The 25,392-nt window shown below is 46.1% G+C and overlaps 1 protein-coding gene across 1 annotated transcript in view; it reads right to left on the reverse strand.

Annotated features, from left to right (window-relative positions):
- The window catches only part of RANBP10 (RAN binding protein 10), an 83,499-nt gene that overhangs the window by 46,525 nt on the left and 11,582 nt on the right, over positions 1-25,392 (reverse strand). The window contains exon 3 of the mRNA XM_012468186.3: positions 2,553-2,605. Coding sequence (XP_012323609.1) covers positions 2,553-2,605 — 53 coding nt within the window. The remainder of the gene's footprint in view (positions 1-2,552; positions 2,606-25,392) is intronic.

Raw genomic sequence — 25,392 nt, forward strand, 5'->3', positions numbered from 1 at the left:
CATGTCTATAGTCCTAATACTTTGGGAGACTGAGGCAGAAGGATTGCTTGAACCTAGGAGTTTGAGACCAGCTGGGTCAACATAGTGAGACCCTGTCTCTATAAAAAATGAAAAATTAGACTCCTACCTACCCAATCACCCCTATCCCAACCCTTCTCTAAAAAAATAAAAATAATAATAATTTTTTAAAAATGAAAAATTAGCTGAGAATGGTAGCTTGCAACTGTAGTCCCAGCTACAGGGGAGAATAAAGTGGGAGGATCACTTGAGCATGGGAGGATCACTTGAGCATGGGAGGTCAAGGCTGCAGTGAGCCATGATTATGCCACTGCACTCCAGTCTGGGCAGCAGAATGAGACGTTGTCTCCAAAAACAACAAAAAAGCTCATAAAAGTCTCTTTTCTCCACTACCAACTCAATGCAAAAGTTGAAAGAACACACCTACAGCAAACAAACAAAATTAAGAATCAGTGTGCATTTGACAGGAAATTATTCTTCCTGTTCATTAAGAGGCAGAGCTACAGACACTACAGATACATCTACTTAGCCAAGGCCAGATGCTCATATAAAAAAGAACACAGCCACACAATATGCAAAGAAAACTGCCACACACATTCTGATTAATAATGAAAGATCAGTTTGCACTCGGATCAAAGGAAGTGGGGGAGAAAAGTAAGATGTCTGACAATTAGTTGGATCCTAAGCATCCTAGATTCAAAGTATCTGAAATCAGTCTACTAGAAAAAAGTCAGTGATTCACATTAAACGTTGATTAGAAAAGATGTAAGGTGTAAGTGTTACTCCCTTCTTGGAGAAAGCCAGCTGCCTTCTCTGTGTCATGGGCACAAAGAGTAGGAGGCCAGGAAAAAAAACACAAGGACTTTTCCTGACTCCGTGACGGTGTCAGGGAAGCCTGGACCATGTCGCTTCTGCCACTCAAGGGACCAATGGGCTTAAGACCATTTTCTAGAACCCATCAGTTCATGGCAGAGGCTCTGTCTCCCCATTTGTAGCCAGTCCATGTCTAGGTATGAGCTGCTGGGCAGAAAATAGCTGAAAGAATGCTGGGATGGCAGAAGAGAGCCATCTGTAGGGCCTAAGCCATTCCACCAATGGGAGACTGATATCAACCCAAGTCTCATACATATCATCCTATTTATTAAGAAGTCACTTCAGCCTAGGCATGGTGGCTCATGCCTGTAATCCTAGCATGTTGGGAGGCTGAGGTGGGCGGATTGTTTTGAGCTCAGGAGTTCAAGACCAGCCTGGCAACATGGCAAAACCCTATCTTTACAAAAAAAATATAAAAATTAGCCAGGTGTGGTAGCACATGCCTATAATCCCAACCACTTGGGGGGTTGAGGTGGTAGGAGTGCTTGAACCCAGAAAGTTGAGGCTGCAGTGAGCCAAGATCGTGCCATTACACTCCAGCCTGGGTGAAAAAGTGAGACCCCGTCTCAAAAGAAAAAATAATAAAATGATAAAAATAAGGCTGGGTACAGTGGCTCACACCCGTCATCCCAACACTTTGGGACGCCAAGGTGGGCTGATGGCTAGAGCCCAGGAGTTTAAGACCAGCCTGGGCAACATGGCAGAACTCTGTCTCTACAAAACAGATAAAAAATTAGCTGGGCACGGTGGTGAGTTCCTGTGGTCCCAACTACTAGGAAGGCTGAGGTGGGAGGATCACCTGAGTTCGGAAGGTTGAGGCTGCAATAAGCCGTGATTGCGCCACTGCACTCCAGCCTGGGTGATAGAGTGAGACTCTGTCTCAAAAAAAAAACTATATATATATATAAAATAAAAATAAGAAATTGCTTCAATCAGGTTCCACATGGGAGGTCACTTAAAAACTTTGATCTTTTTTTTTTTTTTGAGATGGAGTCTTACTCTGTTGCCCAGGCTGGAGTGCAGTGGCGCAATCTCAGCTCACTGCAACCTCTGGCTCCCAGGTTCAAGCAATTCTCCTGGCTCAGCCTTTCAAGTAGTTGGGACTACAGGTATGTGCCACCACACCCAGCTAATTTTTTATTTTTAGTAGAGATGGGGGTTTCACCATATTAGCCAGGCAGGTCTCAAACTCCTGACCTCAGGTGATCCACCTGCCTCAGCCTCCCAAAGTGCCAGGATTACAGGCATCAGCCACTGCGCCTGGCCAAAAACTCTGATCTTTAACACAATGAAGTAACAAAGGAGCCAGGGTTGGCAGCAGTCTTCCTCCCAGTACATGCCTGAGTCTGCTTAGCAAGGCCAATGGGAGAAAGGGCTGCTGAGGCATATCCCCACCTGGAGCAAGCTCAGGTCAGTTGACTTTGACTGCAAACAGTTCAAACTCCATTAAGGACAATCACTTGCCAATTAATTTTTGGAATAGAAATGCACACCATCTTGGCCCAAAGACTACCTACCTTTCAGGATCCTCTACCAATGGCATGGCTTGAGGCAGGCAGCCAGCAAACAAAGTCCTTCCCAGCCTCTCAACTACCACCATGACTCTCAACACCAATTGGATCAGGAGAGCAGAACAAATGTTCTATTAAACAGTGACTCACCAGGAAGTCTGTTCATGTTGACGCCTTGAGCTGAGAGTCCTATGCCCATGTACCTTCAAAAACACACACACACAAATTGGTTAGCAAATGATCATGCATCTTTCTTCTCAAATATTTCTTGATAAAAGGCAGAAAAATGAGAAAAGCAATGAATGTAGAGACTCTTATAACATACTAATGGTTCTTGGAGAAACCTGACATTTTGATTTGCTAATGGAAAGCATCTTAATGCCTTACCCAGCTAGAGAAACAGAAGGTTCTGTGTGTGTGTGTGTGTGTCACTATGAACCAGTGGCTTCAGTTTCAGAGGAAAGTGTCATGAATTCACAGCTTCCAGTCCCTTGGTGTTCTGGCTGTAGCTAAGGCACAGAATCTATTCCCAAGGTGTGCCTAAAGTAGCTCAATCCTAGGTAGTGCTTGACAGAGCAATGCACAGTTGTCCCACAGGGACAACCCAGTGTGGGACAACCCAGTCTGCACCAAAGACCAGGACATGAAAAAAGTACAGCCATGTTGGATCTATATAGGATCATCAATCAAGAATGCTCACACAGAGCTTGTTCTCTAGGTCTCAAAATTCATTACCTTCCCCGCATACATTCACATTGGTCTTCCAAACCACACAAAGCTAGAAGTGGTGATGTGTGAGGCCCCCCGAGACCCCCTCACTCCTCCCACTCCAGGTGCCTAAGACAACTAAGCTGTCCACAGCAAGGTGGGCCCCAGGTTGCAGCAACCGTCAAAGATGTCTTAGTGGCACTTACCAGAAAGCAAGACAGAAGCAGACATGAACATTTTTTTTAATCTAAATATTTGTAATGTACAAAGAAATAGGTATTTCCCCATAAACACAGAAATAAGAGAAACAAGTCATCACTTTCTAAGAGTTAAATAGCAGAAAGCACACATGATGCCTGATATTAACCACATATAAACATCAATAGGTAGCTGAGGTGCTCGGAATACTCAAGCCACCAACCAAGAAGGCTGAGATATAACCTTATACTTGCATAACAATGTGAATGCACTTAAGACCACTGAATTTAAAAATTATTAAAGTAACTTTTATGTTATGTATATTCTACCACAATAAAAAATTTAAAAAATAATTTTTGTTTTTGAGACAATCTCACTCTGTTGCTCAGGCTGGAGTGCAGTGGCACAATCTCAGCTCACTGGAACCTCTGCCTCTCGATTCAAGTGATTCTCCCCCCTCAGCCTCCCAAGTAACTGAGACTACAGGCGCGCACCACCACACCCAGCTAATTTTTACATTTTTAGTAGAGATGGGGTTTCACCATGTTGGCCAGGCTGTTCTTGAACTCCTGAGCAATAAGCAATCCCCCTGCCTCGGCCTCCAAAGTGCTGGGATTATGGGCATAAGCCATCACACCTGGCCTAAAAAAAAAAGACTTTTTTTTTCCTTCTTTTTGTTTTTATTTTTTTTTATCTTGAGTGTAACTGATTTGTTCTTGAAAGACTTTTTTTAAGACAGGGTCTTACTCTGTGTCCTAGGCTGGAGTGCAGTGATACAATCACAGCTTATTGCAGCCTTAATCTCCTGGGCTCAGGCGATCCTTCCACCTCCGCCTCCCAAGTAGCTGGGACTACAGGCCCACAAGCATGCCTAGCTAATTTTTTGTAGAGAAGAGGTTTCGCCATGTTGCCTAGGATGGTCTTACACTCCTGGGCTCAAGCAATACACCAGCCTCAGCCTCCCAAAGTGATAGGATTACAGGCATGAGCCACTGTGCCGGCCAAACAGATTTTTTTTTTTAAAAGCAATTACATGGAGTTGCCTTAATTTACCCATTTCCAAGTGGCTGTACATTCACATTCTGATTGTCCCCAACTATAATTCTACAAAGAGTCTCTCCACATACATTTCCCCATTTTGGACTATTTCTTTTCTCCCTGGCATGTTCCATGCAACTATGCACCTGTTTCCTAACACTCCTGGGGTCCCCACACCATGGGACATGATGTGGTCTGGAAGTTTGTACCCTCCAAATTGGGAGGTGATTGAATCATGGGGCAGATCCCTCATGAATGGCTTGTTGCTGTCATCCAGGTAATGAGTGAGTTCTTGCTCTAAGTCAATGTGAGATCTGATGATGATAATGATGATGATGATTTTGAGACAGAATCTTGGTCTGTCACCGAGGCTGGAGTGCAGTGGCACAATCTCGGCTCACTGAAACCTCGATCTCCTGGGCTCACGCAATCCTCCTACATCAGCCTCCTGAGTAGCTAAGACTACTGGTACATGTTGTCCCACCTGGCTAATTTTTGTAGAGACAGAGTATCACCATGTTGTCCAGGCTGGTCTCAAAATCCTGAGCTCAAGTGATCTTCCTGCCTTGGCTTCCCAAATTGCTGGGATTACAAGCATGAGCCACCACATCTGGCCTATTTTTTTAAATTTTTAATAGAAATGAGGTCTCACTATTTCCCTAGGTTGGTCTTTAACTCCTAAGCTCAAGCAATCCTCCTGCCTCAGCCTCCCAAAGTGCTGGGATTACAGGCATGTATCACCATGCCTGGTCCAAGATCTGGTTAAGGGTGTGCAGGTCGGTGGCAGTGGCTCACGCCTATAATCCAGCACTTTGGGAAGCTGAGGCATGCAGATTACATGAGGTCAGGAGTTCGAGACCAGCCTGCCCAACAGGGAGAAACCCCGTCTCTACTAAAAATACAAAATTAGCCAGGTGTTGTGGCACATGTCTATAATCTCAGCTACTTGGGAGGCTGAGGCAGGAGAATTACTTGAACCCAGGAGGCAGAGGTTGCTGTGAGCCAAGATCGTGTCACTGCACTCAGCCTGGGCAACAAGAGCAAAACTCCGTCTCAAAAAAAAAAAAAACAGTGCGGCAACTTCCCCCTGCTCCAGCTCCCACTCTTGCCATGTAATATGCTGGCTCCCTGCTGTCTTCCACCATGATTATAAGTCTCCTGAGGGACCATACTTCATGTAAAGCCTGCAGAACCATGAGCCAATCAAACTTCTTTTCTTTATAAGTTACCCAGCCTCAGGTATTTCTTTTCTTTCTTTTTTTTTTTTGAGAAAGGGTTTCACTCTTGTTGTTGGGGCTGGAGTGCGATGGCACAATCTTGGCTCACTGCAACCTCTATCTCCCAGGTTTAAGCGATTCTCCTGCCTCAGCCTCCAGAGTAGCTGGGATTACAGGAATGTGCCACCACACCTGACTAATTTTTGTATTTTTGGTAGAGACAGGGTTTTACCATGTTGGCCAGGCTGTTCTCAAACTCCTGACCTCAGGTGATCCACCACCTTGGAGTCCCAAAGTGCTGGTATTACAGGCGTGAGCCACTGTGCCCAGCCTAGACCGGCAGCTTCTAACAACCTACTATCAGATATAGGAGCAAAAGTATGACTTGAAATTGGAGCTTATATTTAAAAGGGAAGGAGTGACCAGCCTGGCCAACATGGGGAAACCCATCTCTACTAAAAAATACAAAATTAGCTGGGCATGGTGGCATGTTCCTGTAATCCCAGTTACTCAGGAGGCTGAGGCACAAGAATCGCTTTAAACCAGGAGGTGGAGGTTGTAGCGAGCCAAGATCATGCCACTGTACTCCAGCCTGGGCAACCACAGAGTAAGACTCCATCTCAAAAAAAAAAAAAAAGAGGGAAGGAGAGCATAAAAGTTGAAAATTTTTGCAGCCTGTCCTTGTGGTAGAGAAAGAATCCAAGCAGGCTGTGGAGCACCCAATTGCTAGAGAGAGCAGCATGAATGAAAGGGAGCCTGGGTAACAAGAGCGAAACTCCGTCTCAAAAAAAAAAAAAAAAAAGATCATGGAGATAGATCCCTCATGAATGTATGAATGTCTTGGTGCAGTTCTCACAGTAATAAACGAGTTCTCACTCTATGTTCATGCGAGATCTGGTTGTTTATTTATTTATTTATTATTTATTTATTTATTTTTTTTTTTGAGACGAAGTTTCGCTCGTTACCCAGGCTGGAGTGCAATGGCGCGATCTCGGCTCACCGCAACCTCCGCCTCCTGGGTTCAAGCAATTCTCCTGCCTCAGCCTCCTGAGTAGCTGGGATTACAGGCATGCGCCACCAGGCCCAGCTAATTTTTTGTATTAGTAGAGACGGGGTTTCACCATGTTGACCAGGATGGTCTCGATCTCTTGACCTCGTGATCCACCCGCCTCGGCCTCCCAAAGTGCTGGGATTACAGGCTTCAGTCACCGTGCCCGGCCTATTATTTCTTAAGATGGGGTTTCACCATGTTGGCCAGGGTGGTCTCGATCTCCTAACCTGGTGATCCACCCACCTCGTCCTCCCAAAGTGCTGGGATTACAGGCGTGAGACACTGAGCCCAGCCAATCTGGTTGTTTAAAAGAACATGGCACCTCCCTCCAACTTGTTCCCGTCCTTGCCATGTGACATGCTGGCTCCCAGTCACCATCCACTATGACTGTAAGCTTCCCAAGGCCTTTGCCAGCACCATGCTTCCTGTAAAGCCTGTAGAACTGTGAGCCAATTAAACTTCTTTTCTTTATAAATTACCCTGTCTAGGTATTTTGTTCTAGTAATGGAAAAAAGGCCTAATACTATGCTCCTGCCAGCCCCTTATTGGCAGTAAGTGCCCTTTTGCCTTTCTCTGGATTGCTGCACCACTCTATTTGGGGAAGCAGCCTCTACTATCCAAATAAAAGATCAGGCAGGAAGGGAAGGCTCTGACCTACTCACCTTCCTCTGAAACCAGCTATCTCAATCATGCTGGGCAGGAACCAGGAAAAATTACAACCCAACATATGGCCCTGATAACTTGGCCCACATGGCTTAGGGAAAAAGGGAGACAAAGGAAAAGAGCAAAGCAAAAGAAAGAAATAGCACTTCAAAGAGAAAGTTTCATGGCTCAAAGGGAAATTGTCTTCTGCTTTGTTTTAAGCAGCATTTGAGACAGAGTTGGATCCTTAAAGATCAAAGACGTGAACTAAAATATAGCTACAAGCTGGAGAGGACTGTTTAGTCCTTCCCAGAAACACACAAAGTACCTGCCACCTCCTGCCAGAGGGGCTAGCTTCAAGGACCATCAGGAGCAGAAGCTGTCTTAGCCTGCTGGTAGAATTCCCATTAGATTAAAGCTTGCACATTTTTTCAGAAAAACTGCAGCCCAAATAATCAGCTTACTGACTTTACGTGGCAGAGGCTGCCAAAAGCCAGTCTCCATTCCCTCAGTGCCTCAGCTGACCAAGCAACAAACGACCCCAGCTGCCCTGCAGTCAGCAGTCAACAGCCACTCACCATGCCCTGTTCAGAGGGGCCAGGGCCTATGGGCAACACCACATGCCTTCCCATCCTTGGCACACAGGCTTCCTGACACTAGGTAAGGATTTATGTTTGGAGCACATGTGCAAATGGGAGAGGTCAAAGGTCACTCAAGAAGAGTTATGCTTGGTTGCTGCAACAGGGCTCTGGTTCTACAACATTCTATGGAGATGGGGAACCACTAAAGCACCTGTGCTTAAAACACAAATTGCTTAGGTTTTCCCACAGAAGTCTCTCCTTTCTCCAGCAGCTAGCCATAAACACCTTCCTACAGACTCTGCTCCATGGGTAAGATGGTGTTCATTAGTGGATGGCCCAGGAGCCTCTGTACAAACTCTTGCCTCAACTTGAGAATCTGAGTGGACTTTCTAAGGGGAGAGCAGCCAGAAGGTGACACCCACACTTGGGCACCATTCCACCTCCAAGTGTCAATGACACAGAGAGCAGCCCCACAGGAGCCCAGGTTGCATACTCAAATGAGGTCACAGCTGAGTCAGGGTTCAATGAGAATAAGCCCCCACTCTTCAAATACTGCATGACATTAAGTCTTTTCCAAAAGCATGGTGTTTTAAAGCTACCAAAAGATGCACTCTTCTATCTTTCAGAAAGTCTTCATAAACTTGAAGACTACCATCCAATCAATCTGAGAGAAACAAAGCAGACCCTGTAAATATACTAAAAAGAACTGAATTGTACTCTTTAAATGGGTGAATTGTATAGCATATTAAATTACAAGTTAATAACACTCAAGAAAGTAGGAATAAAAGGAAACTACCTCAACACAACAAAGGTCATATATGAAAAACCCCGCTAGGTGCAGTGGCTTACACCTGTAATCCCAGCACTGTGATTGCTATGTAACCAGAGTAACTGAAGCCAGATTCCCTGGGTTCCCGGGCGACCTGGGTGAAAACCAGGAGTCCTAACCGCTAGGCCACCACAGAAGCGGGATTCCCAGCACTTTGGGAGGCCAAGGCAGGTGGATCACTTGAAGTCAGGAGTTTGAGACCAGCAAGGCCAACATGATGAAACATCATCTCTACTAAAAACACAAAAATTAGCCAGGTGTGGTGGCAGACACCTGCAATGCCAGCTACTTCGGAGGCTGAAGCAGAAGCATCACTTGAACCCAGGAGGCAGAGGTTGCAAGTGAGCCAGATCGCACCACTGCACTCCCGCCTGGGCGACAAAGCAAGACTCTGTCTCAAAAAGAAAAAAAGAAAAGAAAAAAATCCACAGCTAACATCATACTCAATGGTGAAACACTGAAAGTCTTTCATCTAAGATGACTGCTTTCACCACTTCTATTCAAGACAGGACTGAAAGTTCTAGATGAAACAATTAGACAAGAAAAAGGAATGAAAGGTGGCTAAGTGTGGTGGCTCACACCTGTAATCCCAGCATTTTGGGAGGCCAAGGTGGGCAGATCATGAGGTCAGGAGTTTGAGACCAGCCTGACCAATATGGTAAAAGCCCGTTTCTACTAAAAATACAAAAATTAGCTGGGCGTGGTGGCAGGTGCCTGTAATCCCAGCTACTGGGGAGGCTAAGGAAGGGGAATTGCTTCAACCAGGGAGATGGAGGTTGCAGTGAGCAAGATCGCACCACTGCACTTCAGCCTGGGCGACAGAGTGAGACTCCATCTCAAAAAAACAAAACAAAAAAAAGGAATGAAAGGCATCCAAATTGGAAAGGAAAAGTATCTCTGTTCACAGATGACATGTTCCCATATGTAGAAAACCCTGCCAGGTGTGGTGGTTCATGCCTGTAATCCTAGAACTTTGGGAGGCCGAAGAGGGAGGACTGCTTGAGCCCAGGAGTTCAAGACCAGCCTGGGCAATATGGCAAAATCCCATCTCTACAAAAAATTAAGTGGACATGGTGAAGTGTACCTGTAATCCCAGCTGCTTAGGAGACTGAGGTGGGAGGATCACCTGAGCCCAGGAATCAAGACTGCAGTAAGCAAGATTGCACCACTGCCTGGGTGACAGAATGAGACCCTGTCTCAGGTGCAGGGCTCGGCACGGTAGCTTACGCCTGTAATCCGAGCACTTTGGAAGGCCAAAGTGGGCAGATCACCTGAGGTCAGGAAGTTCAAGACCAGCCTGACCAACATGATGAAACCCCATCTCTACTAAAAATACAAAAAAATTAGCTGGGTGTGGTGGCACACACCTATAAATCCAGCTACATGGGAGGCTGAGGCAGGAGAATGGCCTAAACCTGGGAGGCAGAGGTTGCAGTTAGCTGAGATCAGGCCGCTACAATTCAGCCTGGGCAACAGAGACTCTGTCTCGGCCAGGCACGGTGGCTCAAGCCTGTAATTCTAGCACTTTGGGAGGCCAACGTGGGCGAATCACGAGGTCAGGAGATTGAGACCAGTCTGGCCAGCACGGTGAAACCCTGTCTCTACCAAAAATACAAAAATTAGTTGGGAGTGGTGGTGCACGCCTATAGTCCCAGCTACTTGGGAGGCTGAGGCAGGAGAATTGTTTGAACCCAGGAGGCGGAGGTTGAAGTGAGGCAAGATCGAGTCACTGTACTCCTGACAGTGTGAGACAGAGCAAGACTCCGTCTCAAAAAAAAAAAAAGAATTGGCTGGCCAGGTGAGGTGGCTAACGCCTGTAATCCCAGCACTTTAGGAGGCGAGACAGGCGTTATCACCTGAGGTCAGAAGTTCAAGATCAGCCTGGCCAACATGGTAAAACTCCATCTCTATGAAAAATACAAAACTTAGCTGGGCATGCTGGTAGGTGCCTGTAATCCCAGCTACTCGGGCAGCTGAAGTCCCAGAATCGCTTGAACCCGGAGGCAGAGTTTGCAATGAGCCAAGATTGAGTCATTGCACTCCAGCCTGAGTGACAGAGCAAGACCCTGTCTAAAAAAAAAAGAAGAAAAAAATAAAAGAAAAAGTTACTCTATCACTTTTTCAGTTGTGTTTCTACACACTAACAATAAACAATCCAAAAAAGAAATTGAGAAAACAATTCCATTTCCAATAGCATCAACAGAATAAAATACTGGCCGGGCGTGGTGGCTCACGCCTATAATCCCAGCACTTTGGGAGGCTGAGGCAGGCAGATCACAAGGTCAGGAGTTCAAGACCAGCCTGGTCAACACGGTGAAATCCCATCTCTACCAAAAATACAAAAATTAGCTGGGCATGGTGGCATGTGCCTGTAATTCCAGCTACTCAGGAGGCTGAGGCAGGAGAATTGCTTGAACCGGGACCTGGGAGGCAGAGGTTGCACTGAGCCAAGATTGCACCACTGCACTCCAGCCTGGGCGACAGAGCGAGACTCCATCTCTCAAAAAAAAAAAAAAAAAAAAAAAGAATAAAATACTTAGGCTGGGTGTGGTGGCTCACACACCTGTAATCCTAGCACTTTGAGAGGCAGAGGCAGGCAGATCTCTTGAGGTCAGGAGTTCAAGACCAGCCTGACCAACATGGTGAAACCTCATTTCCACTAAAAATATAAAAATTAGTTGGACACGTGGTGTGTGCCTGTAATCCCAGCTACTCGGGACGCTGAGGCAGGAGAATCACTAGACCCAGGAGGCGGAGGTTGCAGTGAGCCAAGATTGCGCCATTTCACTCTAGTCTGGGGGACAAGAGCAAAACTCCGTCCCCCTTGCCACACACACACAAAAAGAATAAAAGTAAATACGCTTAACCAAGGAGGCAAAAGACACTAAAAACTATAAAATGTTGATGATGGAAATTACAGACACAAATAACTGGAAAGACATCCTCTGTTCATTGATTAGGAGACTTACTAATGTTAAGATGTCAATACTACCCAAAGTAATATACAGATTCAATGCCCTATCAAAATCCCAGTGATGTTTTTCACAGAAATAGAAAACTCCATATGGAATCTCAAGGGACAGAAACAGTCAAAACAATCTTCAAAAAGAACAAAGTTGGAGGGCTTACACTTTCTGATTTCAAAACTTACAACAAAGCTACAATAATCAAATTAGTGTAAGACTGTCATAAAGACAGACATACAGACCAAGGAATAAAATAGAGATCTCAGAAATAAAGCATCATATGTATAGTCAACTGATTTTAACAAGGAAGCCAAGACCATTAGATGGGGAAACGGCAGTTTTTTCAACAAACAATGCTGGGAAATCTGGATAATCACAAACAAAAGAATAAAGTTTGGCCAGGCATGGTGGCTCACGCCTGTAATCCCAGCACTTTGGGAGGCAGAGGTGGGCAGATCATCTGAGGTCGGGAGTTCGAAACCAGCCTGATCAACATGGAGAAATTCCATCTCTACTAAAAATACAAAATTATCCAGGCATGGTGGCACATGCCTGTAATCCCAGCTATTCGGGAGGCTGAGGCAGGAGAATTGCTTGAACCCAGGAGGCAGAGGTTGCGGTGAGCCGAGATTGCACCACTGCACTCCAGCCTGGGCAACAAGAGCGAAACTCCAGATAAAAAATAAATAAAGTTTTTTTGCTTACATTATACCATATGCAAAAATCAACTCAAAATAGATTAAAGATCTAATCATAAGAGCTAAAACTTCAAGAAAAAGACACGGGAAGAAAGCTTCATGACATTGGATTTGCCAGTAATTTCTTGGACATTACATCAAAAGCACAGGCAGCAAGATAAAGTAAACTTCATCAAACTTTAAAACTTTTAGCTGGGAATGGTAGTATGCACCTGTAGTTCCAGCAATGTGGGGAGGCTGAGGCAGGAGGATCTCTTGAGCCCGAGTTTGGGACCAGCCTGGGCAGCAAAACCCCATCTCTAAAAAATGAGGAGGACAAAGGCCTTGAGTAGATGTTTCTCTAAAGAAGACAGGTGGCCAAGAAGCACCTGAAAAGATGTTCACCATCACTATCATTATGGAAATGCAAATCAAAACTACAATGAGACCAGGTACAGTGGTTTATGCCTGTAATCCTAGCACTTTGGGAGGCCGAGGCAGGTGAATTGCTTGAGCTCAGGAGTTTAAGACCAGCCTGGGCAATATGGCAAAACCCCATCCCTACAAAAAATACAAAAATCAGCTGGGCGTGGTGGCACTTGTCTGTAGTCCTAACTACTGGAGGAGCTAAGGGGGGAGGACAGCTTGAGGCCCAGAAGTCGAGGCTACAGTGCCTCACGCCACTGCACAATGGCCTGGGTGACAAAGTGAGCACTACCTCAAAAGAAAAATAATAAAATAAGCCTGGGCACAGTGTCTGATGCCTGCAATCCCAGCATTTTGGGAGGCTAAGGAGGGCTGATGGTTTGAGACCAGGAATTCAAGATCAGCCTGAATAACATGGTGAAGGCCTGTCTCCACCAAAAATACAAAAATTAGTCGGGCATGGTGGTGCACACCTATAGTCCTAGCTACTCAGGAGACTGAGGTAGGAGGATGGCTTGAGCCTGGGGTGGGTGGAGGTTGCAGTGAGCTGAGATGGCACCACTGCCTTCCAGCCTGGGTGACAGAGCCAGATCTTGTTTCAAAGAAAAAAAAAACACACAACAAGATACCACTTTATACGCTTTGGGCTGCCAAGACTGAGACAAAAAAAATAAGAAAAGAGCATAGCAAACACATTAAACTCATTCCCCTGGAAACATACTGCAATATCTTTGCATCTACGGAACAAGAAGAATGCCTGTAGGAGGGCACTGACACTACCTTTCCTCAATTGATCTCTGGAGGCACTTGAATATGACTGAGTTATTAGGAGCTCTTGGGGCCTTGCTAAGGTTAAAGTTAAGTAAATTCAGTAAAAACTGGTATGATAAATTTCTTTTCAGAGAGTCTCTTTCAGTCATTCATGACATCCACAAAAATCCCCTGTACCCAGTAAGGTGCTGGGGACACATGGGTGGGAGGCCTGGGCTCAATCCTTGCCCTCCAACAGTTCTAATGTCAAGCCAGAGTCAAGGTGTGCTGACTCAAGTCGGGAATTCCCTCAGGAAGTGAAGGCTGAGCCAAGTCCTGGTAAAGGAGATGAGAGGAGAAAGAGGATCCTGGTCCACACAGAAACAGCAGAATGTGAAAAGGCATAGAGATGTAAGAAAGCAGCCACATGGTCACGGAACTAAGAGAAGTTCAGTGTGACTGGGTTACAGTCTGGGCAGACCTAGAAAGACAGACAGCTGGATCAAGAAATGGACTGTGCGAGCCCAGCCTGCATGCTAGCTTAAGGAGTCTGAATTTCATGAGAGATTAATGGGAAGCCACAGAAGGGGGTTAGAAAGGGCACAGCTAAGCTGGGCATGGTGGCTCCAGCCTATAATCCCAGCTACTTGGGAGGCCAAGGTGGGAGGATCACTCAAAGCCAGGAGTGCATGACCAGCCTGGGAAATATAACAAGACCACCTCTATGTCTAAAAAAAAAAAAGAAAGGGCATAGCTGTATATAATCAAACAGCTAATATTTGAAACATGGATTGAAGAAGCAAAACTGGACACTTCCTTTTATTTATTTATAACACAATGCCTCCTCTAATACACTTCCAAAGCCATTCCCGTGGAAAATGATAAGGATGGGACAGGAACAGTGGGAATGATGTGGAGACAGGCAAGTGTTCTTTAGAACACAGTGAATTTATTGGGTGGGGGAGGGGCTAGAGACGCCCAAGACACTGCCCAGCACAACCAGGCACCAAAGAAAGGTCAATTCTCGGGCCGGGTGCGGTGGCTCAAGCCTGTAATCCCAGCACTTTGGGAGGCCGAGGCGGATGGATCACGAGGTCAAGAGATCAAGATCATCCTGGTCAACATGGTGAAACCCCGTCTCTACTAATACAAAAAAAATTAGCTGGGCATGGTGGCACGTGCCTGTAATCCCAGCTACTCAGGAGGCTGAGGCAGGAGAATTGCCTGAACCCAGGAGGCAGAGGTTGCGGTGAGCCGAGATCGCTCCATTGCCCTCCAGCCTGGGTAACAAGAGCGAAACTCTGTCTCAAAAAAAAAAAAAAAGGAAAGGTCAATTCTCTGAGACCCACTTGGAAATACTGGAGCCAAAGTGCTCAGTCAGAGTCAGCAGCAGCCTGGTCTAGAGAGTCTGTTGCCCAGGCTGGTCTTGCATTCTCCAGCTGTGCTCACACATCTGAGAACACAGCTCCAGGGAGTAATGACAATTCCAGACTCCAATCTCACCTCCGCCACTGAATTCACCACATGCTCACTGGCATGTCCCATGTGCTCCCAGAGCCTGCTTCATCAGCTATTACCGTGAGGCTGGAGAGCCCCCAGTGCAGCCATTCAACAGGATCAGACAAAGGAGCACCTGGGCACAGTGCCTGGGGGCTGAAGGTGGATGACCGGACAACCCCACTTTGTCAATTCATTCATGCACTGGAGGATCTTCTAGCATCAGGATCTGGTAAAGGACAGGAGGCCATTCTGGAAGTCCTAGATCTCAGGACATCTAAAACAAACGCCTATTTACTTGAGATTACCAAGGAGAAAAAAGGTGAATATTTGCTACTTTGTTGGTAATGGGCCAGGTTATGCTAGAAACACTCACAGATACAGCCTGCCTGGATCAGCCTGAGAGGGAGGGTGGAAATAAGGGCTCTTACTCCTGGAGCAGGTGACTGGAATAGATAGAGCAGCTTAGCTCCCAACACTTCTCTACCAGGGCCTTTGACTCCAGGATTAAAGAGCTTTGGAGAGGGAATTATTATTATTATTTTTTGAGACAGAGTTTCATTCTTGTTGCCCAGGCTGGAGTGCAATGGCACGATCTTGGCTCACCACAACTTCCGCCTCCTGGGTTCGAGCTGTTCTGCTGCCTCAGCCTCCTGAGTAGCTGGGACTACAGGCGTGTATCACCATGCCTGGCTAATTTTTGTATTTTTAGTAGAGATGGGGTTTCACTATGTTGTCCAGGCTGGTCTTGAACTCCTGACTTTGTGATCCACCCACCTCAGCCTCCCAAAGTGCTGGGATTACAGGCGTGAGTCACCCAGCCCAGCTGAGAGGGAATTATTTACTCTACAACACAAGTGAAAGTAAGGTAAAGCCATCTGACTGACTCCTTTCTTCTATATGGCAGCAAAGTGGAGAAGAAATATCATGCCAGAGGTAAGACAGGAAGTAAGCACAGAGACAACAGACAAGCTCTTCATGGCAGTGAGGCCGTGAGTGGGCCTGTAACTTGTCAGTTCCTACCCTTGCCTGCCAAAACCAAAAGGCAAGCTGGAGATACAAAAACAGCCATTCTGCCCCCATCTAGCTCAAGAGAGAAGAGGGCAGCAAATAGGCACTGCTTGGGTCAAGTAGAGTTGAGATCCACCAGAACACAAGATGAAGGCGAAGCAACCGCACCTGGAAGCAGGCAGCCAAGGCCCACAGCTGTCCACACTCACGAGTCCACCCAGAAGCTCCCACCATTCACTGCAGTGGCAGGGGGTCCATGCTGCCTTCCACCCAGCCCTGCCACCCAAGCAAGTCTGCTGAAACCCTATGGTCACGTGGAGAGCTGCAAGCACAGTCCTGTCTTCTTGGATTCCTTTTTCTCTTTGATTTTCCAGATTTTCTACAATTAACACAAATAACTTTTTAAAAATTTTGAATTCGGCCGGGCGCGGTGGCTCAAGCCTGTAATCCCAGCACTTTGGGAGGCCGAGGCGGGTGGATCACGAGGTCAAGAGATCGAGACCATCCTGGTCAACATTGTGAAACCCCGTCTCTACTAATACAAAAAAATTAGCTGGGCATGGTGGCGCGTGCCTGTAATCCCAGCTACTCAGGAAGCTGAGGCAGGAGAATTGCCTGAACCCAGGAGGCGGAGGTTGCGGTGAGCCGAGATCGCGCCATTGCACTCCAGCCTGGGTAACGAGAGCGAAACTCCGTCTCAAAAAAAAAAAAAAAAAAAAAAAAAAAAATTTTGAATTGTAATTTCTATTTTCATTTTTCATCTGAGACAGGGTCTCACTCTGTCTCCCAAGTTGGAGCGTAGTGGTGAGATCTTGCTCACTGCCACCTCTGCCTCCCAGGTTCAAGCCATCCTCCAACTCAGCCTCCTGAGTAGGTGGGACCATAGGTGAGTGCCACCACACCTGGGTAATTTTTGCGTTTTTTGTAGAGATGGGGATTTGCCATGTTGCCTAGGCTGGTTTCGAACCCCTGAGCTGCCTGCCTTGGCCTCCCAAAATGCTGGGATTACAAGTGTCAGCCACCACACCCAGCCAATTTTATTTTATTTTGTTTTTTTGAGAGATGAAGTCTTGCTCTGTCACCCAGGCTGGAGTGCAATGGCGCGATCTTGTCTCACTACAACTTCCACTTCCCAGGTTCAAGCAATTCTCCTGTCTCAGCTTCCCAAGTAGCTGGGACTACAGGAATGTACCACCATGCCCAGCTAATTTTTGTATTTTTTTAGTAGAGACGGGGTTTCACTATATGTTGGCCAGGTTGGTCTCGAACTCCTGATGACCCTCACGTGATCCGCCCACCTCAGCCTCCCAAAGTGCTGGGATTACAGGCATAAACCACCGTCCTGGACCAAAAATAACTTTTAAGAGCTATCTCTTAAAAGCCACTTTTAAGAGTAACGGCTACCTACTGCAGAGATGGTTGGCTCTCACCCATCAGACTCTCTGGATTACCCCAAGACAACACTTCAGTGATGGGGGACACATTAGGGAACTTGGCTTTCACAGTCAGCTCCTTGGTCCACCTAGCACCCTAAGTCTTGACAGGAAGGTATAGGCTGCATCACAACAGTACACCTTCAGAAACAGCAGAAACAGTCAAAATCCTTGCTGAGTAGAGGCACTGGGGCTCCAGCTCAGATGGCACCTAGTATGTCCCAAGCTGGGCACAGAGCACACATGTAGGAGTCTCTGCTGCAGTGAGACGGACTCAGCACAGCTGCAACTGACTAGAGGGTTTCTTCTGTGACCCAGGCAGACCTGATGGTGGACAGAGGACAGAACCTTAGAAACGAGGGCCACCTGACTCTCACACCTTCCGAATATGTACAAGGCCACAGGAAGGAGACAACCCCTTTACTGTACTCTACCACCCTGTCCTGACAGCAAGTTGGAGAGCCCCGCACAGAGAACCCCTTTAGCAACAAATCTGACTTCCCTTCCTGACTCCCAAACAGAGGCATCTGAAGAGTTCTGAGGTGACAGGAACACTTCACAGCAGGGCACCAAACACAGCACCCTTGACTCTGAAAGGCTGGTCTCAGACACTCCAGCCTAATTCAGGACTGTGGGTCTTAGATTTCAACCCACATCTCAGGTTCCTTACTAGAAGAGGAGAGGTTAAGCCAAAGGCTCCTAAGGTCCTTCCCAGCTCTGACCTAGAGACTTCAATTCTTCACAAAAAAATTTCTGTGCATACTGTAAATGTGCAGTGCCTGGATGCAAACCCAAGATGAGAAAGACCCTTGGAACAGCAATCAAAAAGTCACTAAGAAGACATCAGGCTGGGCGCAGTGGCTCATGCCTGTAATCCCAAAACTTTGGGAGGCCAAGGTGGGTGGATCGCCTGAGGTCAGAAGTTTGTGACCATCCTGGCCAACATGGTGAAACCCCGTCTCTACTAAAAATACAAAAATCAGCCACATGCAGTGGTGCATGCCTGTAGTCCCAACTACTTGGGAGACTGAGGCTGGAGAATTGCTTTAACCCAAGAGGCCAAGACTGCACCACTGCACTCCAGCCTGGGCGACAAAGTGAGACTCCGTCTCAAAACAACAGCAACAACAACAACAAAAACGCATAGATGAAAGAAATTTAAGAAAAAGCAAAAAACCAGAAGGACATCCTGTGTTCATGGATTGGAAGACAATATTGTTAAAATGGCAATACTTTCCAAATTGATCTACAGATTCAACACAATCCCTACCAAAATTCTAACAGCCTTTTTTTGCAGAAATTAAAAAGCCAATCCTTAAAATCACTTGCAATGGGGTCTAAAACAACTCTGAAAAACAAGACTAAAGTTGGAAGAAATACTTTCCTGAATTCAAGAACTTACTAAAAAACTACAGTAATCAAAACAGTGTGGCATTAGCAAAAGATAGGCATAGAGACCAGTGGAATATAAAGCAAAGTCCAAATAATCCCATATATCTATGGCCAAATTACTTTCAACAAGGGTGCTGAGTCCATTCAATGGAGAAAGAATAGTCTCTTCAACAAATGGTGCTGGAACAACTGGATTTCAACATGCAAAAGAATGAAGCTGAACCCCAATCTCACGTCACATATAAAAATTAATTCAGCCAGGTGTGATGGCTCACGCCTTTGATCCCAGCACTTTAGCTGGGCATGGTGGCGCATGCCTGTAGCTCCAGCTACTCGGGAGGCTGAGGCAGGAGAATTGCTTGAACCCAGGAGGCAGAGGTTGCAGTGAGCTGAGATCGCGCCATTGCACTCCAGCCTGGGTAACAAGAGCGAAACTCCATCTCAAAAAATAAATAAATAAATAAAAATAAAAATAAAAAAAATCCCAGCACTTTGGGAGGCCAAGGCAGGTGGATCACAAGGTCAGGAGTTCAAGACCAGCCTGGCCAATATGGTGAAACCACATCCCTAGTAAAAATACAAAAATTAGTCGGGCAGAGTGGCAGGCACCTATAATCCCAGTTACTCGGGAGGCTGAGGCAGGAAAATTGCCTGAACCCGGGTGGCAGAGGTTACAGTGAGCCAAGATTGCACCACTGCACTCCAGCCTGGGCGACAGAGTGAGAAAAATAAATAAAAAATATAAAAATTAGCCAGGCATGGTAACACATGCCTATAGTCCCAGCTACTCAAAAGTCTGGGGAAGAAGAATCACTTGAACCCAGGAGGCAGAGGTTGCAGTGAGCCAAGATTGTGCCACTGCACTCCAGCCTGGGCAACAGAGCAAGACTCTGTCTCAAAAAAAAAATTAATTCAAAATGGATCAGTGATGTAAATATGGCTGGGCATGGTGGCTGATACCTGTAATCCCAGCACTTTGGGAGGCCGAGGTGGGCGGATCTCATGAAGTCAGGAGTTCGAGACCAGCCTGACCAACATGGTGAAACCCTGTCTCCATCAGAAATACAAAATTAGCCGGGCATGGTGGCGCAAGCCTGTAATCCCAGCTACTCAGGAGGCCGAGGCAGGAGAATTGCTTGAACGTGGAGGCAGAAGTTGCAGTGAGCCGAGATCGCTCCATTAAACTCCAGCCTGGGTGACAACAGTAAAACTCCATCTCAAAAAAAAAAAAAGATCTAAACATAAGCGGTAAGACCCTGGGCCAAAAATCTGGCACTGGCCCAGTAGCACTAAAAAAATAAATAAAAAGGAAAGAGCTAAAACCATAAAATTCTTAGAAGAAAGCACAAGGGTAAATCTTCATGACCTTGGATTTGGCAGTGGATTTGGAGATGATACAAAAAGCATGAACAAAAGAAAAAAATACATGACGTGGACTTTATTAATATTAAAACTTTTGTGAATCAAAAGACATCATCAGGGCTCATGCCTATAATCCCAGCACTTTGGGAGGCTGAGGCAGGTGGACGATCTGAGGTCAGGAGTTAGAGACCAGCTTCGTCAACATGGCAAAACCCTGTCTCAACTAAAAATATAAAAATTAGCCGGGTGTGGTTGTCCATGCCTGTAATCCCAGCTACTCAGGAGACTGAGGCAAGAGAATCACTTGAACCCGGGAGTCGGAGGTTGCAGTGAGTCAAGATTACACCACTGCACTCCAGCCTGGGCAAGAGAATGAGTGAGACTCCGTCCCAAAAAAAAAAGAATTCCTATAACTCAATAATAAAGACAAACCACCCCGCAAATAGGCAAATGACTTGAACCGACATTTCTCCAAAGAAGATATACAAATAGCCACATACAATAAGCACATAACAAGATCCTCAACATCACTAGTCGTTAGGAAATGCAAATCAAAACCACAATGAGTGTCCACTTCATACCTAGAATAGCTATCATTTAAAAGTTCCGTCCGCCAGGCGGGGGGAGAGAAGAAAAAACTAAAATTAAAAATAATAATAATAATAAATAAATAAATAAAAAATAAAAGTTCCAGACCAAGCGCACGGTGGTGACTCACGCCTGAATTCCAGTACCTTGGGAGGCCGAGGCAGGCAGATCACTTGAGGTCAGGAGTTCGAGTACAGCCTGGCCAACCTGGTGAAACTCATCTCTACTAAAAATACAAAAATCAGCTGGGCATAGTGGCATGCACCTGTAATCTCAGAAGGCTGGGACATGAGAATCATTTGAACCCAGGAGGTGGAGATTGAAGTGAGCCAAGATTGAGCAGTCCAGTTTGGGAGACAGAGCTAGACTCCATCTAGAGAAAAAAATGAATAAATAGGCCAGGCACGGTGGCTCATACCTGTAATCCCAGCACTTTGGGAAGCCAAGGCGGGAAGATCACTTGAGGTCAGGAGTTTGAGACCAGCCTGGTCAACATGGTGAAACCCTGTCTCTACTAAAAATACAAAAATTAGCCAGGCGTGGTGGCACATGCCTGTGATCCCAGCTACTCGGGAGGCTGAGGTGGGAGAATCACTTGAACCCAGGAGGCAGAGGTTGCAGTGAGCTGACAGAGAGAGACTCCATCTCAATAAATAAACAAATAAATAAATAAATAGTTCCAGATACTTGAGAGGCTGAAGCAAGAGGACTGCCTGAGCTCAGGAGCTCAAGATCAGACTAGGCAAGACAGCAAGGCTTTAAAAAATAAAAAAGGAAGAAAGAAAATAAATGCTGGCATTTTGGCAAGGATGTAGAGAAATTAAAGCCTTCACACACTGCTGATGGGGATGTAAAACGGCGCAGCCACTATGGAAAAATTCAGTAGCTCCCCAAAAAAGTTAAACAAAAATTATCATATGACCCAGCAATTCCACTCTTAGGTGAATACCCAAAAGAACTAAAAATAGGAACTCAAACAGTAGGTACACCAATGTTCACTGCAACATTATTCACAATAAACAAAAGGTGGAAGCAACCTAAATGTCCATCAATAGATGAATGGATAAACAAAATGTGATATATATATAAGTACAATAGAATATTATTCAGCTATAAAAAGGAATGAAGTTCTAGGCTGGGTGTAGTGGTGCATGCCTATAATTCCAGCACTTTGGGAGGCTGAGGCAAAAGGATCACTTGAGGCCAGGAGTTCAAGACCAGACTGGGGAACATAGCAAGATTCCATCTCTACAAAAAAAAAAAAAAAAATTAAATTAGACAGGCAGGCCAGGCACAGTGGCTCACGTCTATAATCCCAGCACTTTGGGAGGTCAAGGCGGGCAGATCACTTGAGGTCAGGAGTTCAAGACCAGCCTGGCCAACATGGTGAAACTCCATCTCTACTAAAAATACAAAAATTAGACAGGTAAGGTGGCACACGCTTGTAGTCCCAGCTACTCGGGAGACTAAGGCAAGGGAATAGCGTGAACCCAGGAGACAGAAGTTGCAGTGAACTGAGATCGTGCCACTGCACTTCAGCCTGGGCACCAGAGTGAGACTCCACCTCAAAAAAAAAAAAAAAAAAAAAAATCAGCCAGGCATGGTGACATATGCCTGCAGTCCTAGCTACTCAGGAGGCTGAGGCTAGAGAATTGCTTGAGCATAGAAGTTCAAGGTTACAGTGAGCCATGATTGTGTCACTCCATTCCAGCCTGGGCAACAGAACAAGACCATATCTCTTTTTTTTTTGAGACAGAGTCTCATTCTGTTGCCCAGGCTGGAGTGCAATGGTGTGATCTCGGCTCACTGCAACCTCTGTCTCCCGGGTTCAAGCGATTCTCCTGCCTCAGCCTGCTGAGTAGCTAGGATTACAGGCACCCACCACCATACCTGGCTAATTTTTTGTATTTTTAGTAGAGACAGGGTTTCACCATGTTGGTCATGCTGGTCTTGAACTTGTGACCTCATGTGACCCACCCGCCTCTGCCTCCCAAAGTGCTGGAATTACAGGCGTGAGACACCGCACCCAGTCAACTATATCTCTTAAAAGTAAATAAATAAGAAATGCAGTTATAAAACATGCCACAACACAGATAAACCTTGAAAACATAATGCTGTGTGAAATGAGTCAGATAAAAAAGGACGAATATCGTAGGATTCTCCTTACTTGAACTATCAAGAATAAGCAAATTCATGGAAACAGAAAGTAGATCAGAGGTTAACAAGGACTAGAAGGAGGGAGAAATGGAGTTACTGCTTAATGGATACAGAGTTTCTGTTTGGGGTGATGGAAAAGTTCTAGAAATAGATAGTGATATTGTGATATTTTGGTGATGGTTGCACAACATTATGGATGCAATTAACACCACTGAATTATACACTTAAAATGGATAAAATGGCATATTTTATGTTACATATATTTTACCACACACACACACACACCCCAAGAACACCCCTACATCCCTGCAAACCAGCATGGACTGCATCTAGCTTTTCCTGATGAGATGAGGGGGGCCCTGGCACAGAGCACAATGGATAGAGTAAGAGTATTCTGGCCTCATGTTGGAGCCCGAAATCCCACACTTAGCCCAGAGCAAATGACAAGAGTAAACAAAGACCCAACCGTTTTTACTTTTACCATTTTTTTTTTGAGATGGAATCTCACTCTGTTGCCCAGGCTGGAGTGCAATGGCACAGTCTCGGGTCACTGCAAACTCTACATCCCAGGTTCAAATGATTCTCCTACCTCAGCCTCCCGAGTAGCTGGGATTATAGGAGTACACCACCATGCCTGGCTTTTTGTATTTTCAATTGATATGGGGTTTTGCCATGTTGGCCAGGATGGTCTTGAACTCCTGATCTCAGGTGATCCACCCGCCTCGGCCTCCCAAAGTGCTAGGATTATAGGAGTGAGCCACTGCGCCCGGCCAGGAAGGTGTATATCATGGGCTGGCAAGCCTATGGGCACTTTTAAGAACTACTGAATAAGATACAGGAACCAATGGGGCTTGAACATTTTTAATTTAAGCTCCATTAGCAGGATGTCCCCACACCCACAGGGCTATGGTAGGAAGTAATGAAGAGGAAAGAAGAGACGAGGTCCTCAGCCTTGGGGCTAAGATGACTTGGGGGCTGCAGGAAGGTACCAGTTCCGCTGCCCATCCTCAGGTGAAAGGCTAGTCACCACTACCCCCAACCCCAGACCTCCCAGGGGCTCCTGGAATCTCACCTGACAGTTTCATCTTGACACCTAATACCTTAGCCACAGCTCAGCAGGCTGGCAATCTTACTGTTTCAGAATCTGTCCCAGATAAAGAAATCAACAGCCACTACAACAAAGGGGAACTCTGGAACCTCAGTTACAAAATGATCCTTGGAAGATGGTTCAGGGAAAACATCAACTGACGGTTTGGTCTGAAATGAGGGCTAATATTCAGTGTTAGGAATTTTATTTCATAGTCTAATGGGCCCACTTAAGGCCACAGTCCATACCAGGTATGGTGGCTCACACCTATAATACCAGCCTTTGATAGGCCAAGGCAGGAGGATTGCTTGTGCCCAAGAGTTTGAGGCTGCAGTGAGTTATGATCACACCGCTAAACTCCAGCCTAAGTGACAGAGCAAGCAAGACCTTGTCTCAAAAAGTAAATAAATAAATAGGCCAGGCACGGTGGCTTATGCCTGTAATCCCAGCACTTTGGGAGGCTGAGGTGGGCGGATCACCTGAGGTCGGGAGTTCACGACCAGCCTGACCAACACGTAGAAACTCGGTCTCTACTGAAAATACAAAATTAGCTGGGTGTGGTGGCACATGCCTGTAATCCCAGCTACTTGGGAGGCTGAGGCAGGAGAATCGCTGAAACCTGGGAGGTGGAGGTTGTGGTGAGCCAAAATCACACCACTGCACTCCAGCCTAGGCAACAAGAGTGAAACTCCATGTCAAAAAAAATCAATAAATAAATAAAGTAAGCCACAGTCCATCATGACACTGGCTGCTAGCAAGCAACCATACCCGCCCCTGCCCCAGGAAGCCATGCAGTCACCCACTAAGCCCAATTCTGTGTAGGCTCCCCACTGAGAGGAAGGGCATTATAGAGATGAGTGGCCTGGGCCCCAGCACTATCCAATAAAGAATAGGCCAGAAAGCAAAGGGGCCTCAAGTTAGGATGTGCTCAAATGGAGAAAGGTGGTTCTGGGTGTGGGTCAGGAGACCCTCATGTGCCCAATGTCGCCAGCACTATCAAAGCACCCGGAGAGATCACCAGACAAAAGGGGCAGAACGGCCCCTATGGGTGGCCCTAGACAGGTTACACACCCTTGGTTCTGAACGCCTTCGCTAACATACTGATAGTCTCAAGCGCCAAGCCTTCACTTTCTAGCGTCTGCCACATTCAAAAACCCAAATGCACTGTCCTTAGCAAGAGGGTATCGCCACTAATGCCCCAGCTTAATGTGAGAGAATTCCCATTAGTCCCCACATCCGGTAGGCTTCAGGCCCTAACCTCCACCCCTATGGCCCTGTGTAATTACAGAGCTGAAGCACACAAGCATAGCAGTGTATAAACATGACAAATGCCCTCAGGTATCCAGACACTACCCTTAACTCTCTAGTTACAGATGTTCA

The sequence above is a fragment of the Aotus nancymaae genome, unplaced genomic scaffold, assembly GCF_030222135.1.
Source record: "Aotus nancymaae isolate 86718 unplaced genomic scaffold, 86718_ANA_hifiasm-v0.15.2.pri h1tg000030l, whole genome shotgun sequence".
Lineage (NCBI taxonomy): Eukaryota > Metazoa > Chordata > Mammalia > Primates > Aotidae > Aotus > Aotus nancymaae.